The sequence below is a fragment of the Strigops habroptila genome, chromosome 10 (genome assembly GCF_004027225.2).
Source record: "Strigops habroptila isolate Jane chromosome 10, bStrHab1.2.pri, whole genome shotgun sequence".
NCBI classification, from domain to species: Eukaryota; Metazoa; Chordata; class Aves; order Psittaciformes; family Psittacidae; genus Strigops; species Strigops habroptila.
Window position 1 is genome coordinate 801,898 of NC_046359.1, and position 17,903 is coordinate 819,800.

Sequence of the window (17,903 nt, forward strand, 5' to 3'; positions counted from 1 at the left end):
CATGATTCTCCAAACACATGTAGCCTAACACATCTGTGGAGCTTTAGGTTATTCACTGGTATGCTGGAAGAAGGATGTTAACATTCAGGATTTTCTGCCTCTTCCTAGAAGACTGCTTAAAAAGAGCTTTTATTCTGAAGATAAGTTACAGTGCAGTGAGATTGTTAAAAATTCAAAAGCTGAGTTCAAATCATTGAAACTTGATTTCTAAAATGTTAAAACCTTGAATAATAATTGGGTCTATGTTTATTGTGATAACTGATGGCTCTCGGAGAGTAATGGTTTTATTTAAATATCTACTATTTACATCACTTAAAGTATCCTGAAGGCGTTAGTTCAGTTGTCTATCCTAAGCCTGGTTTAGAGTTTGAAATAGCATGAGATTGCAGACCAGTGCTTCTGTTTACATACACACACACGTAAAGACTCTGGCTAACCCATGCTTCTCTTGCATGAGAAGCAAGTGTGAAACTATGTGTAACAAGAACACCAACTGAAATTCACTCTGGTATTTCTTTGTATTAAATGAAAGGCTTGATAAGAGAAAGAAACCTTCATCTGTACATTTTAGTTTGCGGCTTTTCAACTGTTGCTTTTGAAGTAGTAATTATTTAGGATTATAATGATCCTGGTTTAGTGGCTTTACTAATGTTGAAGCAGGTCTAGGTCAATATTTTTTGTTCTTTTCTAGTCTTTCCAGTGTCAGTCTTCCTTTAGCCAAGATAATTCCAATAATCAATGGACAGATCCATTCAGTATGCAGTGAAACACCCAGTCACTTTGTTCAGGTAAGGATCTTGCTTATTTAAAATATCCCAGCTAAAATTCTGTACTGAATGTTGTATATTTCTTTTTAACAATGTGCTTTGTACTGTTTCAGTTCAGTGGCTTAAAAAAAAAAAAAGGTAGAAACAATTGGCATAACTTTTTGTAAATTTATATCTTCCATAAATATGGTATTTTTCTAGAACCTCTTCCCTCTGCTAACCTGTGCAGAAGCACAAAAAGGTCTCTTGGTTCTACTTGCAGTTCTGCTCATAAACCTTGCTAAAGCAGGAAATTTGAGTTAGGCCTCTTTGGGAGTGCCAGGTACTTTTCTCGTGGTGAATTATGTACTGCAGCAAAACCAGAACAGTGCTGGATGTGTTTGAGAACATTTGTTCTTTAATTTCCTTTCCAGGACCTGTTGATGATGGAACAAGTGAAAGATTTTGCTGCTAATGTTTATGAAGCTTTTAGTACCCCGCAGCAACTAGAGAAATGAACTGCACACTCATAGGGATAGATTGTGTATATATAATAAATCCCTTGTGACTACTGAGGAGACTTGGGTTAATTTTGTAATGGTGTAGGAGTGCCAGACCAGCAGAAAGAGAGTGCTGAAAAAAGTGGGAGTGAGCCCATATTAGCTCTAATAGTGTCAGTTGCAAACACCCATTAAAAACATTCGTGTTGAAGGAATCATTGTATGTAAAGACTTTTCTATTTTTAAGAAGTGCTCAAACTCTTCCATAATTTGATTATTTCATCTGAAGGGCATCAGGTGGCAGTGTTACAAGAAGTCACTTTTTAAAAACCCCATTTGTTTGCGTGGGGTGCCCCTGTTTTGGAAAAAACTAATGATAGTGACCCAAGAATAGCACAGAGTAGCAAAATGAAGTAAGGTTGCTTTCTTCTTCTCCCAAATATTTATTTTCATAAAGGAAAACTCATTTTTTCTTAAACTTTACAAATGTTATTCCAAAGAGTCATTCTACAGCAAGCCTTTGCCAACTGATGCACATTCTTCTTGAACAAGCTGGGGGGGTGGGCAGGAGGGAACTGCTCTCTCTGTTACTTGATGCTAAAGGAATGTGGATTTTTAGAAGTCCTCTTGTTTATGCTGTTCAAACAGCTACACTGTACACATTAACTTGTAAATATTTTATCTTAATTTGTATTATTAATTTTGAGCCTAATTGTCTGTATTGTAATAAAATATTTTAATGTAAAATTTGTGTGTGTACTAACATTACCAGCAGGAAAGGCAATAACCTCTATTGGCCCTTCACTTAAAATCCTGTAAGAATAAACATAAATTATACAGTCATAGTTTTGCACTTATTGACATTACTCAGGAAAAATAAACCTTTGATATCTGCACTGAAACAATTCATGCTTTTTGTTGTCCTATATCTCCCCCTCTTTGCAAACTTCACACTGCAGGTCTGTCCCTGCAAATCCTGACACATGATGAGCTTGGGAATTTTTCAAGTTAGATGCAATCTACCCTCTGCTTAAATTGATGCCTCTTGGACAAAGCTGAGGCTCCCTAGCAACTCCTGGTTATTTCTCACTTATAAAAAAGCTCGTCATTGGAGTACATGTTTTGGTTTATTGTCCACAGGAGGCACCCTGGTAACGTTAAAAACAATGGCTGTAAACAGTCAGCATTAACCATATAATATTATATAAAACAGCCAAAACCCCTCCCACTTTGCTTGTATCCCAATAATGGATAGAATTACTTCAGAGTAATGCAGATACACTGCCCTGCTCAGCTGAAACTGCCACTTGTTGCACACAACTGGAGAAAGGCTATTCTTTTCTCTAAAGCTGACAGGTTTTACTGTACAGTTTTGTGGAAGTTAAGATTTCTTGCATTAAAGAAGGTAGATGACTGACTGACATTTGAATGCTGGCTTGAGCTAGCTTGTTCTTTCTCATGGCTTTAAAAATCCAGTGCCTGGTTTCCCTTCTTTCCTTCCCCCCTTCACATAACTTGGCAAGAAACTGATTAAGTGGAGAGGTCAAGGTCAATGCTCAGTTTTCACACAAGTTCAAGAAAACAAATTGTATGCAGAGCTTCACCTATCTAGTTCTAGATTTCACCTGAGGGTCATTCCATCCTTTAACAACAGTCCACCTTTCATGAAGAAGTGAAATTATTGGGGTTTCGCAGTCAGTCAAGAGAAACCAGTGATGAGAAAGTGGGCAAAACATCCTCATTCCCTGCTGCCCAAGGCTCCAGCAGCATACAGCTCAGCTTATGTCAGTCAGCTGTAATGTCCAGCCCCACTGACATGGCAATTGCTTGGGAGTTAACTGAGGCAGAGCTACAATGATTCCCTTTTCTCCCAGTGCAACCCATTTCAGCAGTTCCTCGTAGCCAACCAGCTTCACCTGAGACAGAAACATACACTGTGGTTAGAACAGCGCCTTCTCAAAGTGTGTGATTCTCAAATCATTGCAGTATTGACAACAAAAATGTTGGTCTGTAGCTACCTTTCTAGCCAATAAGTGCTACTTACCAACGAAATGAATGATAATTATTAAAGGTAACTGGAAACTAGTTGCAAAGTAGATACACAAGCAATAAAGATAGTGCTGGTGGGTCTCGACACGTACTTAGGGCTGTGAAAAAGGCACATAAACACTTTTCAGAAGTCTGGGATGGGATTTTGGTCTGAGCAGGGATCTAGGTGCCGCAGTACACACCTTTGTATTGCCTATTTCCAGAATGCCTGTGTGCCATGGTGGAACTTGTAGTCTTGAATGAGCACCAGTTCCTTACAGAGCACAGCCAGGTATCTCAAACAAAGCAGACCTGGAGAACCCCTCCGCTAAAACCACACAAATAGGCTTTACGGTGAGACGCTTACACCAGCTGCTGACATGCTGAAAATAGTGGAGCAGCTGAAGACCAGTCTCTACTGCTGAGGAACATCCTTACTCTCTTGTGCACATACACTCTAGATGCCTCTCCAAAATGCAAGGTTCATCTATATCACTTCTGAAATTACTCTATCTTAGCACAGAGCTGTCTTGGCTTAATGTCATATGGAACTAGGCCTGACGAGGCAGTCCAGAAACACCCTTAATGCATTTATTTCAGCAGCTAGTGGACATCCAATGCATAAGAACAGTGCTAAGCTAAAGAGAATCCCCACCTTAAATGCTTCCATTGGGTTACATTGCTTGCTAATGTAGGTGTGGCATTATGTCCTGACTTCTGACTGGCACTTGCTGTAAGACACACAGCTAGGGTTGCACTGGTCTACTGTTTAGCCTCCCTGAGCAATGACAACCTCTGTGCGCTTTCCTTTTGTGCAAGGCTTTGACTTGCACCATTACAGTCTCACCAAAATCATGAGGATGGCTATTTGTAAAGAAAGGTCATGCTAGTTAGAGGCTACACAGGAAACAGGAAGGGCAGCAAAGGTTTTTTCCCCTGCTACTTGGCCTCCTTAGTTTGCAAGCTAAAACATACCCCACCAACAATTCAGTCGAACTTTGTTTGTTGGAGAAGAAACATACCAATGGGAGGACTATGACAAAGATGTCCCAGAACAAAAACATTTGCTGGGTCTCTTCCAATGTACTCTGTCCTGAGCTATACATTCCCAAAGAGGCCAGAAACTAAAATAAACATGATGGAACATGACAAATCCTAGAGGTGTTTTCCTTCAGAGCACATTCGTTTCTTGCACTGTTAAAAGCCTCACTGTTTTAAAGGGGAGGAGTGGGGTGTGTTGTCTGTTACCTGTGTTTCTCCAAGCTTGGCTTGTGGCTCACCAAGTACCAGAGTCCCAGAGACTGGCCAGTCAAGGAAGATGGCATTGACTTTCCCCTCTTTAGGGCTGAAAGTGTACCTGGTTGGAAACGGGGAATAGAAATGCATGTCAATTTTCCCTTGTAAATTTTCTGAAGCAATATATAGAGTGCTTTCAGGACTGGAAAAATGGATTTGAAGAGTCAGTGTTAATTACATTTTCACACACATGACCATCTTTTCAGACAATTTATACCCTTTGAGAAAGTACTGTTCCTTGAAAATGTGTTCCAACAAACTAGAGGTAATAGAGACTATTAAATAACTGAGTTTAGAGGTAAACATCTGTGGTAACTTAAGCATATAGTAACTCACTGCTGCTCAGCCATACAGGAGGGAGGTACTTGCCGGGCAGGGGTAATCATTAACAGATAATTGAGAGTTACATTCAGGAAACCGTGGTAATTCACATCTAGACACAAACATACAGACATTCCACTAAAAAAACCCAGTTAACAAGAGTATGTGTGACAAAGCTTCCACCTGGCACAGCTAGTTTTCTAAAAATTTACTTTCAGCAGCTATTATCTACAGTTTGTCCTTGGAAATCCTGTGGGATACTCTTTGAACACTCCTCCCTCTTTCCTTCCTTTAGTTACAATGTTTTATTGCTCTTGGAGGTGGTTTTACTTAGCAGTCAGCGGTTCAGCATCCAGAGCTAAAGCCAGATAGCCAAATCTTGCTGTGAACTGGAGTAAAGACCCACTGAAGTGGAGAAGAGGGTTAAGACCAAAACCCTGATGGATCGTTAAGGCGTTACAGCAGCTGTGAGGCACAAAGGCAGAGGAGAGTCCAGAGACTGGCTGAATTTAGTGACCAAACAGTTGCAGTTCTCTTCCCATGCATTTGTACCTTAAAAAGAAATGCAGAATTCGCCAGGCTGGTTTCTAGTTTCTTTCTCTTCCCTCTTCGTCAAAGGAGTGACACCACCTTTGCCCAGATAAACACTTCATAGCAGTTTTATATTTCCAGATATTTTTTTTGTATAGTTTCTGTTGCCAGCTCCACTAAGAAGCACAAGATCATTAAGGAAACATCTGCAACCTTCCCTTCAGCCTCAGCATCATCCCAAAACTACGGTCTCTGACACGCATTGCCTACCTACAGTTCTATACACACTTTTGTGTGCAGTTACTTAAACTGACAAAGGGGTTAATTTCTTCATACACACATAAGCTGGTGGTTTCTGTAGCATCAAGTCATCATTAAGAATTTCAAAGTGTCACATACACCGTTAATGGAACAGCTGATTTTGATTTAGTCACCTTACCACACTCCTGGGGTGGCTGTGTCGTTCTGTGCTCTCCATGGTTTCGTCCCATAGATGGCTTCTCCATTGACTTCCAGCCAGGCACCCATCTGCCTCAGGCGTTCCTCGAACACAACGGCGATGCGACCATCGTGAGTGGGCCCAATATTCATCAGGAGGTTTCCTCCACAAGACACTGTTTCTACAAGTTGCTGAAATGTTTTTAAGCACATACACAGAGCATGTGGTCATAGTTAGTAAAATCATACATTTGAAATACTTCCTAAAGTCTGCCATACTCGTTCAGAATGATGAGCTGAATGAGTTATTTTACTGTTGCATGTTTAGATTTTGAGGGTCATCCCAACAGTCAATAAAAAAATCTAAGCTCCCATGAAACAAAGCTCTGCTGGCAATTTTTATGCCAGAAAACAGCCCAAAATACATTTCTGCACCAGTATGTCCAAATGAATCCACATTAGAATCAGACCCTACAACTTTTTAACATTCCGACTTCCAGGGTTTTACCGGTAGAAAGGATAGATGATTACTCTACATGAGAGAAAAATAAAACTAGTAGATGCCACTTCATTTTTACTGAAGCTGAGAGAAGCAACTTCCTTTTTATTCCTCTGTTTGATGCTCTTCCTGGTTTAGAGACATCTGTAAAATATGAGGAGGCTTTCTACAGTCCATAAATATTTGTGTTCACACCCACACTGCCCTCCAGAGATCATGGGCTGAGATGCACACAGACAGCTGGAGATAAGCTACTGAATGAATTTAAATCTTTTGCCTCTGAGAAGAGGTTACTCCTGTTCGAAATTATCTTTTGCAAGACAGTACTAGGAACAGATTTAGATTAAGCAACAGTAACAATCTTCCCCTCGCTAGCTGAATTTTGCAATTAAATGCATTTATCTGAAAGATTGATCAGTCTTCCTGTTACTCAGTTCTCCTAAGCTTCAAATCTTTTTTTTAATACTTTAGATTAGCAAAGGGAATCAATGTTCCATTAACACCAGCTCTCTGCATCTGCTAGTGTTTACCTGGGTGTCTGTAACAAGAGCGTTGGGGTTTTCCTTCTTTAAATGAAGTGGGATGAATGGAAAGTTTCTTGCTACAAGGTAAAAAGACTATTAAGAGTTAGAAACTGTTTCTAGCTAGAAGGGGGAAAAATGTAACCTTCAATCAGTTCTTAAATAGCAGCTGTGAAACTGCGACTGTTTGCTTCTCATCAACTTGGAGGTGCAGTTACAAGAAAAACCTAGTAGAAAAAGTAATTATGAAACTATGCAGCTCCGTCCTTGTCCAGTTACTCACAGGGGAAACATCTTCCAAGAAACTGACTGAATTTTTGCTAGCTACTGTTTCTCTTGGTCATTTCTATAAAATTAATATGAATTACATGGGTGTTCCATCTTGCCCATGTTAGGCTGAAAATGAACAAAATTATTTACTATTTCATTGATTCGTTATTAATATCTTAATAAAAATAGCTAGATAATAGAGATGCTATGTAGCATAATATAATAAGCAGGCGGCAGAATCAGAAGTTGCAGGCAACGCCTTTGTCCTACCATACCTTCACCAGCTCCTGGATTGTGAGGTAGTCGCTAAGCTGTGCATTCCTCCTGTACCCCCACGACCCGCTGTCAATGGTCATGCAGTTCTCCCACTTGTGAGGCAGAAGGTGGCCGGGGTTATACCGGTCACTGCAAGTGTAGAAGCCGCCATGTGTACAGATGCTGCCAACCCCCCAGCGGTCATTGGTCACAACCGTGTCCCGGACTGGACTGGAAACAGAGAAATGTTATTAATTTTATACTATAAAATGCAGTTACAGCCAGTGTAGTCCCTTTCCACGCACACCCCTCACAGAAACTAACATTTAGGCTGACTTCTGTACTTACTAATTTACTACAATCAGAATAAGTGCTATTTCAGGAATCCTATTCTCATCCTTTGCTGGTAAAAGGTCCAGACTGACATTTCTTAGGGAAATATACTCCAGACTTTCATAAAAGTCTGGCAGAAATCAGCCTGCACTTCACATCCACTGCCGGATGTTCAGCCTGTGATGACAACAAGGTACCCATGTTCTCAAATCATGCTGCTCTCCTGTTTGTCTGTGCAGCAGACTTAGGGAAGAACATGACTAGGTAGAATGGCCAACACCATCCTAACTGATTAATTTGCCAAATATGAAACAGTCTTTTTCTAAAGCAAGCTTTGACAACTCTAGGGAAGACCTGGATTCTATATTTCAGGAAAATTAGTATTTAGTTAAGCCTTGCAAGTGGAGATAACAGGTTCCACAAGATATACAGAAAAAATGAGACAAAGGTGAGACAGAGTAGAATCTGAGATGAGGAGCTAAGCCAGCACCATTACGTACCTGTCGTTATACAGCCAAGCCAAGAAACCAGTACTGTTCCAGTAAGTATCTGGTGCATTTCCATTCCCATCAGACCAAATTATTTCTGGCTGGTACTTGGTCACAATTTCATAGAGTTCTGGTAATGATTTACTAGTTGGAAACTTTCTTGTCATAAAGGCATTGGCAGCATCCTCAAGGAAGAGAGGATTAAACCATTCGAACAGGGAATGGTATAACCCAAAATGCAAGTCAGTCCTGTTTCTAACAGATGTTTCTAGTTCAGCCACAAGATCTCGTCTTGGTCCCACATCAACAGCATTCCAGTTCCAAGAATATTTGGACCCCCATAAAGTAAAGCCTGAAAAGAGAAAAACTGAAGAATAAGAAATGGAAGCAGAAGAGGGGAAGTTATAGGTCCTCTTTCTGGAACATAGTTTACAAGTGTGTTGCAAAAAAATAAATATAAAATAATTAAAAACATACGTAATAATACCGTTACCATGCTATAAAGTATGCCTATAAACTGTTTATGCATGATGATAGTAGTCATAACATCAGAACACCATGCCAGATATGTTTACGTATTTTTTTAATACATACACATATGCATTTGTATTTTGCAGTTCTGTCTGGTTAAGATAATTATTCCTTCTCCTTAATTATTCATTCCATTCATATATCCCAATTAAATTAGCAAAAAACACAGCAATTTTCAAGGCATCTACATTTTCACTGAATGCACCAATATGAACTGTCAATACACATTCAACAACTGGAAGATAAAAGGCTTTCTCAGCTGCAGAATGCACAAGCTACCATTTGCACTCAAAGACTATTGTCCTCCCTTTTGTTTACATGGTGTGCAAATGTTCACTTCTCATTTGCCTGGACACCCACAACAGCTCAATCAACTACTCAATACATGTATATAAACTCCTGAAACAGCTTTTAAAGTATCAGGAGGAATTTGACATTTCAGACATCCAGCAATCCAGCACAAGCACTTATAAGTACTCCTGCACTACAGACTTAGGCCACTGCCAGAGGAGCTCCACTCTCACCTTCAAACTGCTTTCTACTCATTGTCTAATAAATCTTGTAATATTTTTGAGGACTGGATACATGTAGTTCTATCGACTAGACAAACAAGCTCAAAATTCATGCCCCAGGCTACAGGACAGACTAAATGAATCACAGTTCTTTTGAAGTCACCACAGGAATCATCAAGATCAAGATTTCATGTGTGTCAGAGCTAAGCTGAAAATTCCCAAGTTATAAGTTGCCAGTCTTGAACCCACATCGCCCCAAAGACCAACAACATTCACTACATATACTCTCACACTGCATCTTAGTATTTTATGCTTTCTTTGCTACCATATTTCCTTCCAAACACTTTCCTTTTCTTTACCCTGCGAAGCATCTTACAACTGCAGTGCCAAAAATCAATCATAGCTATAAAGATACTGACCTGGTTCAAAGTTTTGGCTTCTATGCACTGCATCAGGAAGAGCTATTCGCTGTGTATGCTTCTAACTCTGAAGCTGACCCCTGGAACATACTCCTAAATTCCTTGGAGAAACCTATGGAGCGCATTAACCGCCTGTACACGGCAGCTGTCCATATGTTAAATGGTGCAGAGTTCACTCCTGTGGTTCCTCAAGCAATAAATTGCACAATAAAAAATAAACTATGGCTACTGCAGGAAGCTCAGCTACCCCCGCTTCTTCAGGCTGTCTTATCTACAGCTAGAGAACAATGGCACAATCTATTTTTCCTCCTATGCAAGCTCCATGGCCATAGCTTTTGTGTAAGAGTCAGGAAAACACATGCACATTTCTTGGGTGGTTCATTTCCTCCTTGGCTGGGTTGGGGCAGGTAAGGCTCTGGCTCACTCTCTCTTAGCAAGCAGGAAAGTCACCTGGATTTTTCTACTGTTGGCAGAAACGCAACAATTAACAACATTCACAAATCTTCCACTTACCTTCATGATGTTTTGAAGTTAAGACAACATATTTTGCACCTGAAGCCTTCAGAATATCTGCCCACTGGTTGGGATCAAAGAATTCTGCTGTAAACAGTGGCCCAAAATCTTCATAACTGAACCCAGGTGGGTAATTTGCCTCCATAAATTCCACATAAGGCTGTCTCTTTTCCTTCTGCCAGTACCACCTACAAAATATAGAGCAACACATGTCTGCTGGTGTATTTTTAGACAAAGAACTGAAATCATCAGCTCCTATTTGAGTTCACACTGAGAGGTACAGGCACTGACCCTACATGACATTGGCAGTAAGACAAAATTGCTTCAGAACAGTATTAATTATCAAAGATTTCCTTTTCTCTATCATCTTTGCCTCTGTTCTTCATCGTTGAAGCGCTCCACTTTCCAAAGATCCCAGAATTTAATTTTGAGCAATAAAACACAGCAGCTACACTTTGAGAATGGAAAAATGGCAGTCTTGTTCAGTACCCAAATCCCAAAACCATACTAGAGAGCGCAGGTAGACAGTCCATGTAAGCAGCTCAAGTGACACAAAGAATGCACTTCTTCCAGACTAACATTTCTCACCCTCCTCAAGTCTTTCTCACCAGGCATCTCTGCTCTGCCCCCCACACTGCAACTCCACAGACATGCAGGCCAGCAGCTTTATGTCTCTGCCAGCCCAGAGTTCTGTACGTCAAATGCAGCTGAGGGACCTGATGTGTGAGCAGGCACCTGCAACCCCAGAGCAGGAGAGAGCTATGCCTGCAGTGTGCTGCAGCCGCTGCACATGTGAAGCTCTGAAGCAAAGGCACCCTACAAGAAAGCATGTCCTCCTACAGCAACCTCTGCAATAGCCCCACACACTTACAGGTGCATGTCTGTCACAGGCTCTAATATACAGGCACAGATCTACCTGCCTACCAGTGCACACAGATTTAGGAACTAGAAGGAAAAACTAAGCTGATGATGTATTTTTGCATCCCACCTAGCAAAGACAGAAGCAGTTCCTGTCCTGTAGTTCCCCATGGCAGTGATCAGTGTTGTCACTATTCCCACTGGTCTAGTCCACAGCAAGGCTTGGAGCTCAGCTCTGTGGCCCAAGGTGAGGTCACCCACATCACAGGCAGAGATCACGAGTCACCAACAGAGCATTATTTATTTTCAACCTCCTCCATCCTCCGCTACCTAGCAATGAAAGAATGCTCCAGACACAATACACAACCATCCTTACTGCGTAATCAGCCTTATTGCTGGAGGCCTTCTAACAACACTGTATGTTGTGACTGCTAATGCTTATGGAGCAAAGGGTCTGAAAGCATTCACCTTTCTATGAATGAAGCTGACAGCAAAAATCCTGTTGGCAAATTCAGACATAAATGAAAACAAATTGAAAGCAAATGAATAAACCAGGCCAGAATCTGAACATTTGAAGTGTGTTTCCTTCTCCTGTCCTGGAGTCCAGAGCTGGACTCCAACTTCAGTTCTGCAAGACCACAGTAACTTTATGGATATTGCTGTAACCTTCCCAAATAGAAATCAGCACAAACAAGCACAATCTCTGGCAGCCAAAGGGGAAAAAAAAATCTAGAGGAAAGAGCTGAGACAGCCTTCCTCATTGAAAGAATATGGATAAAAAACCCCACCCCACTCTGATTCTAAAATATGTAATTGCATAAAGAAACAGCAAACATCCTCACTTCTTTCCCTTTGTCACACTGTTTGCTAACATGAGCACTTCCACTTTGACACGATGAGATTCTAGAAACATCCTGGCCAAGGCCAAACAGCCCCAAGGGAAGGGTGATGGGAAGGGTGATGTTACAGTTTATGACCTTCCATCTGAAGCTGCTAACACAGGACCTCGATCATCTGACTGCACATGCTGCCTTGGTGCACACACACCCCTGAAGCAGCTCTGCACCCACATGCGCCTAAGGATGGGAAGATACAGGAATACAAAATACAACTTCATCAACTACGTTAAAGTGTTTTGGGGTCTCTTTTCAAAACAACAAACAAATGCTTGATCCTGAACCTGTGCACCACTATTGGAGCACAGCACTCAGAGTAAGGCTTAAACCCAAAGTTAGCTTCTCCCCACCCCCACTGGGAAAGTAATTTATTAGTAAATGGAGTCCACAATAAAAAGCTACTGAAACTCTTGAACTGTGAAAAGAACAGAGCAAATATTGTCAGAGAACAGCAGTTTGTTTATATTGATGTTGATTTGCTCACAAATATCATATTTAAGGTTTACTGCAGCTCTGCCACAAAGCTGCTGTTATCTTCATATTGTAAACGATAATGTGACTCACTTGAAGTCATACAGGAAGTATTTAGTAGAGCGTGGCAAGAAGGCAGCAAAAATATGCTTACAGCCAAGAGGCCTGAACCAGTGAATACACAGAAGCCAAAGGTTTTATTCAGCCTTTGAATTCAAATTATTTGAAGGATCAGAGCTTTAGGCTCTTTTAAGTGGAAAGTACTCTTTAATAATAATAAAAGAAGAAACCCACCAAAAGCAGAGAATGTGCACAAGAAAACTGCAGGCAGTTTGCCAAGCAAAGGCAGCGATGGGGGGAGTGATGGGCTGCTGCGCTCCCCACACAGTGCCCCAGCGCTCCAGCAGGAGCTTCTCCGGAGCTGGAGTTCCCCAGTGCCTGACCGCGCAGGGCTTGGGGAGAGACCCTTCACCCATCCCTTCACCACAGCCCTGGAGAGCTCTTCTGCCGCTCAACCAATCGCTTCTTTCACCAACTCTGTGGAAGACACATCTTATAGCTCTACAAACTCGCTGCTTGAATTTGGTTAAGGTTACCCAACATATTCAGAAGTTCTGGGGCTGGGCAGACATGGTCAGACATACCAGAAGCACATCAAACTTTGCTTCCTTCGTAAACGGCGCCATAGAGTCCGTGGCCTCAGGGGGAAATAAACCTCTTCCCACACACCTCAGCTCCAGGGTCAGCCTGCAGACGGGCTTTAAACCTAACCATCGCTTTAAGGGGGGGACACCAAGCCAAACCTCGCCTGCCCAAGGAGCAGTTTTCCAAGCAAAATCCTCAGAGGGCTGGCACGACCCTGCCACAGCAGCTACACTTCGGTGCGACCCTCCCGGCTGCCCCTCGGCGGCAGCGCCCAGGGACGCCGGGGCCCGCGGGAGCCGCCGCCGGGAGGCCCGCGGGCTGGGCAGGCCAGGGGCCGGGGAGCTCACCAGAACCACTCGCTGCCGAAGCTGGGCACCGAGAACACGCCCCAGTGGATGAAGACGCCAAACTTCGCCTCGTCAAACCAGGCGGGCAGCGGACGGGCGTCCAGCGAGCCCCAGGTGGGCTCATAGCGGGGCCGCCTGCCACCGCCCGGCGGCCGCGCCGGCAGCAGCACGGGCAGCCCCAGCAGCAGCCCCACCAGCAGCAGCGGCGGGGCACGGCCGGGCGAGCCCAGCATGGCGGCAGCGGCGGGTTGAGGGCAGGCGGCTCCTCCGGGCAGGGGTCCCGAAGCTGCAGGGCCGCGCAGGGGGAACAGGACTCGCGGGCCGGGGCTTAAGGCGGGCCGGGGCGTGGGGCGGGCTCTGGCTCTCCCCGCCCCACCGCCCGTTCCGCCGGAGCCCGCCGCCCTCCGGCCAAAACGTAGCCTGTCCGTAGCGCCCGCAGGTGAAGGGCTCCGGTTCCGGCTCCGGCCTTGTCAAGGCTCATCCCCGCCCTCCCCGGCTGAGCCGGCAGCGCCGCGGTTTTCCCCTCCTCTGTGTGGAGAAGCGCGCCAGCCTCTGGGGCCTCGTCCCCGCCGGTTCCGTGTTACCCCGCTGCTCGATCACTAATTGCCACCTGGATTTTAAGGATTTTAAGAAAATGAAGTAACTTCTGCCTTGGCCAGCGTCCCACCGTGCTTCTCCAGCCTCCCCCAGCTCAGGCTCTGCTGGCTCAGCCCGGCATGGCCCGTTTCTGTTCTGCTTATCCCGGGAGCACTGGCCATGTCCTTCAGGGCTGCCTGCCAGGGTCTGCTGGATCTGCTGCCTGATCCAGAGCTGGGTCTCCTCTGCAGCCTGCTCCCAACCACAGGCTCAGCTTCCCTTTGCTTTTCCCCTTCCTTTTCCTTTTCCCTATTCCCTTCCCTTTTCCCTTCACTTTCCCGGGAAGGACAGAGTATAACACTCTTTGCTCTGCAGCTCCTTCCAGCCCACTGGTACATAGTGGCTTCCAGGGCAGAGAGGTGCCCCAAAGCCTGTCAAGGAAGCCTGTGTTGAAGTTGCGTCCATTCAGTAGATGACACTTGGCATTTGTGCTGTGGATCATGGGTGGCAGGCACATGCTTTAAAAGATGCATCTTCCAGCGTTGGTTTTTGTTTGGTTTTTTGTTGTTGTTTTTTTTTTTCCTGGGCTGATGCTTCTCCAGTCTTTCCTGATGCCCAAATTGTCCATTTTTCCATCAGACCCTGGGATGCAGCCATGGGATGGGCTATGTGAAATAATTTGGCTCAATCAGCAAATACTAACTTTCCAAAATCATCACCACAAATGGAAATTTCTTTGGCAATCTCATCAGAACTGTTAAAAATGAATGAGCAGGCAAGTGAATTAATCTCTGCCTACCTGGGAAAGTGTATACTTTACTGCTGTTCTATGGAAACAGAACTTCAGTTTCCAGAGCCATTAACCACAGCTGTTACATTTCATCCAAAAATATTAAAGGGCTCTGAAAAGACGAACTGCACGTTTTTTAAATATTTTCCTTTATATTCCTTGATGACTGTATTAAGTTACAGGCTGATAAAGACCATCGTGACTTCCACGATATCATCCTTTCTGACTGACTGTTCACATGACTCTGATTTACAAAAGCACTTTGATATCACAATAGGAGCTTCTTCATCTCTCTTTTACATTCAGTGTTGACCTACTTTCTTTCTGTCTTCTTTTACCTTCTCCCCTTTAGATGTCACTTTGCTTCACAAAAGGGATCCTTAAATGCGTTTGACCTCTCACTATGGTATATTTTCTAGTTTATCTTTGGATTTCTTCATGTTCTCCTTCTCTTTTTGATCACACCAAAGGATTGCAGGCTCTGAGTAGCACCTTTGTGTGGAAATTCTGAAGTAGACTCTGAAGCTCATTCTGTACAGCATGCCAGTTACAACTGCTCTGTGGCTCAAAATACCTTGAATGAAAAATGATGTAAAAAACGGTCAGCGGGCCGATATCAGTGACCTGCCATCGACCTTGGTGAGATTTGGAGCAGGAACTGTATATTTCAATAATGAACTTGATCACATATTTTAAAATAATAATAATAAAGAGGAAACCATCTCAGTAAGTAGCAGTCATGAGTTACACTCCTGATTAAGGCATAAACAGGTTCAGAAAATGTCACCAGCCCACACAGGCACAGCTACTGAAATCTTCCGTGAGGGGAAAGGTCCTCAGTGCACAGCCACATCTGTAATGATGCAAGCTGCAAAGAGTAAATAATAAAAATAGTACCACTGTAGGATTTTGTGAATAACACAAGACCAGTGTCTGCAGCTGCAGGAAAGCTGGGTGCACTGCCCACCTGCATGATGCTAGAGCCACCAGGTCCTGGCCAGAAAGGATGTAAGCATGGAGCTCACTGCTGTGCATCGCAAAAAGGCCCTGCCTCTCACTCTCCCAGCACAGTCCGCTGGGAAACTCTGCGCAGCTGGGGAAGGAGCAGGCTGGAGATGGAAATAATGAAGGCAATTCCCTGGGAGATGCTAAGCAGTAAAGACCTTTTGATCTGACTAATGGCTGACATATGAGATGTGTGTACTGGATCGATTGCTTGGGCAAAGGCATAGGGTGCTGGAGCTGTAAGAATCCTGGGAAGACTGGAAAACCACTGTGCCTGGGGAGCTGCACAAGGCTTGGCAATGAGACGAGGGTGCTCAGCTCCCTGGGTGGAAGCAGTGGCCAAAACCTGAATTTCACATGGGCAAGTTTCAGACTCGACAGGATTTGATTCAGAGCTGGACAGTGGTCGTTGCTAAAATGTTTTGATACAGCCTGAATGGGACATTCATATTTGATAGCTGGATAATGTGGCACTGGAGGCATTACAATACAGGATGAAGCTGTCTGTCTATGCCATGGTGCCAGTGGCTTCAGGGCAGCAAGGATTTTATTCAAGGCAGAATATAATATGATTTGCCTGTAAAAGACAGTGAAAACGAATCATGTTGTAAAAGCATATCTATAAAGCAACACCAGAAAATGAAACTATGGGGCTTGACTTTGCTTTTGCTGAAGTTGGTGTGACTTCTGCTTCTGATCTGAAAGCCAGGAGAAATATTTTCCTCCCAAAACCTTGAGTCGCACGGTTGTAAACCTGGTTGTGAACAGACTCTTGCCTGCACCCCAAACCTTTCAGACATGAAAGGGATGGGGAGTCAGAAGATTTGACTCACCTCCCTCCCTGCTCCGCCGCAGGGGTGCGATGCCCCGTGCAACCTCCCGGTCTGGCTGGGGACGGGACGGGGAAGGAGGAGGGAGGGCACCCTGCTACACAAACCAGAAGTGGTGGTGTCGATTGCTCGGCTCTTTTATTAACTGATGCTTTTGTTTTCCGAGAGTTGGAAATGACGGGAGAGGGCAGCATGAAGACGCCTTTGCTTTGCCCCTGTGCAAACACAAACTTTAGGCTCCTAAAGACCCCACATCCCCGTTGCGGTCCCGGCGGGGCGGCCCCGCTACGGCGGGGCGGTCGGAGGCGAGGGGCGGCTCTTCCTCTTCAAACTTTCCCTTTCCCCTCCCTCGCCGCCTCTTTCCCTCCTCTTTTCTCTTCCCTGCCCCTCTCGGCTCCCCGACGGCGATGGCTGAGAGGCCGGGGAGCACCGGGGGAGCACCGCTGCCCTCCTGGTCCTTGCCCAGTCCCCGCGGCCGCTCCCAAAGCGACATCTCCTCCTTCTCCTCCTCCCGGAGAACCCACCAGCTCCGGTCCAACGTGGGTGGCTCAGGTAAGGGGGAGGGAACGGAGGGTCCTTGTGTCCGAGCCCCCCCGAGCCGAGCTGAACCGGGGAATCTGGGAAAAGATATCCTCCTCCACACTCTTCCCTCTCCCCACCCCAGACCTAGGACTGGCTCTCTAGGTGGCTGAAGTGTGGGTCCCTGGTTTACACGGTGCTTGATCTACCCCTCGAGATGATATTCATCAAGTTCCTGGCTTTTCATACCTGTGTTCTCAGTTTTAAATGAACTCCAGTGCAGTGGTGGGTACCTGCCTGTTCCCCAAAACATCTCTAACTGCAAGGGCATAAAGCACCAGGAATGATTCAGGGTATATTGTGGGTACACCTAAATCCTTACTGCTGCCGCTTCACACATTAAGCTTCAGTTGTGTGTTAGAATTTTGCCTCCTGCACTTACACCTCTTTCGGGTGAGGCAAAAAGTGTGTGAGTCAGTATCCCACCATCCTCCATCAGGAGGTAACCACTGCAAATGAGCATGGGGTGATTTGGGGGTGGAAGCTGGCTCTTTGGAACAGAGTAGGCTTTCTGCAGCATTCAGAATAGCTTTGCTGTGTAACACGAGAGGAAGTGAGGGTCCTAGTTTACAGTGCAGATATTTGAAAGTGGTCAAAGTAAAATAAAAACATACCCGGTTGGGCCACTCAGGCTGTTTCTTGAGGTTGGGTATTAAGGAAATGAAATTCTGGTCTTCGTACCACTGAGCACATTTTGAAAATGAG

The 17,903-nt window shown here is 44.4% G+C and overlaps 3 protein-coding genes across 4 annotated transcripts in view; 2 read left to right on the forward strand and 1 right to left on the reverse strand.

Moving 5' to 3' along the window:
* Positions 1-2,144, forward strand: part of PEX3 (peroxisomal biogenesis factor 3) — an 18,295-nt gene extending 16,151 nt beyond the window's left edge. The window contains exons 11-12 of the mRNA XM_030498945.1: positions 692-788; positions 1,181-2,144. Of these exons, the coding sequence (XP_030354805.1) occupies positions 692-788; positions 1,181-1,264 (181 nt within the window). The 3' untranslated portion in view covers positions 1,265-2,144. The remainder of the gene's footprint in view (positions 1-691; positions 789-1,180) is intronic.
* Positions 1,670-13,875, reverse strand: FUCA2 (alpha-L-fucosidase 2). Its single transcript, XM_030498946.1, has 7 exons — positions 13,419-13,875; positions 10,202-10,389; positions 8,239-8,578; positions 7,426-7,636; positions 5,862-6,052; positions 4,523-4,631; positions 1,670-3,162 (listed from the first exon to the last, which is right to left on the reverse strand). Exons 1-7 carry the CDS (start codon positions 13,649-13,651, stop codon positions 3,022-3,024), a joined length of 1,413 nt encoding a protein of 470 aa, XP_030354806.1. The 5' UTR covers positions 13,652-13,875; the 3' UTR covers positions 1,670-3,021.
* Positions 13,876-17,023: 3,148 nt separating this feature from the next.
* Positions 17,024-17,903, forward strand: part of PHACTR2 (phosphatase and actin regulator 2) — a 133,974-nt gene continuing 133,094 nt past the window's right edge. For both annotated transcript variants that reach the window (XM_030499584.1, XM_030499588.1), the window contains exon 1: positions 17,024-17,171. In XM_030499584.1, coding sequence (XP_030355444.1) covers positions 17,027-17,171 — 145 coding nt within the window. In that variant the 5' untranslated portion in view covers positions 17,024-17,026. The remainder of the gene's footprint in view (positions 17,172-17,903) is intronic.

What these genes read in the sequence shown, in the direction of transcription:
- FUCA2 (XM_030498946.1), bottom strand. Translation starts at nt 13,651, where the DNA reads ATGCTGGGCTCGCCCGGCCGTGCCCCGCCGCTGCTGCTGGTGGGGCTG. An exon ending in AACTTCAAAACATCATGAAG is followed by an intron (nt 8,579 to 10,201) that starts GTAAGTGGAAGA and finishes TTCTCTTTTCAG; the next exon opens with GCTTTACTTTATGGGGGTCC. An exon ending in CCAAGCTTGGAGAAACACAG is followed by an intron (nt 3,163 to 4,522) that starts GTAACAGACAAC and finishes TTTCTGTCTCAG; the next exon opens with GTGAAGCTGGTTGGCTACGA.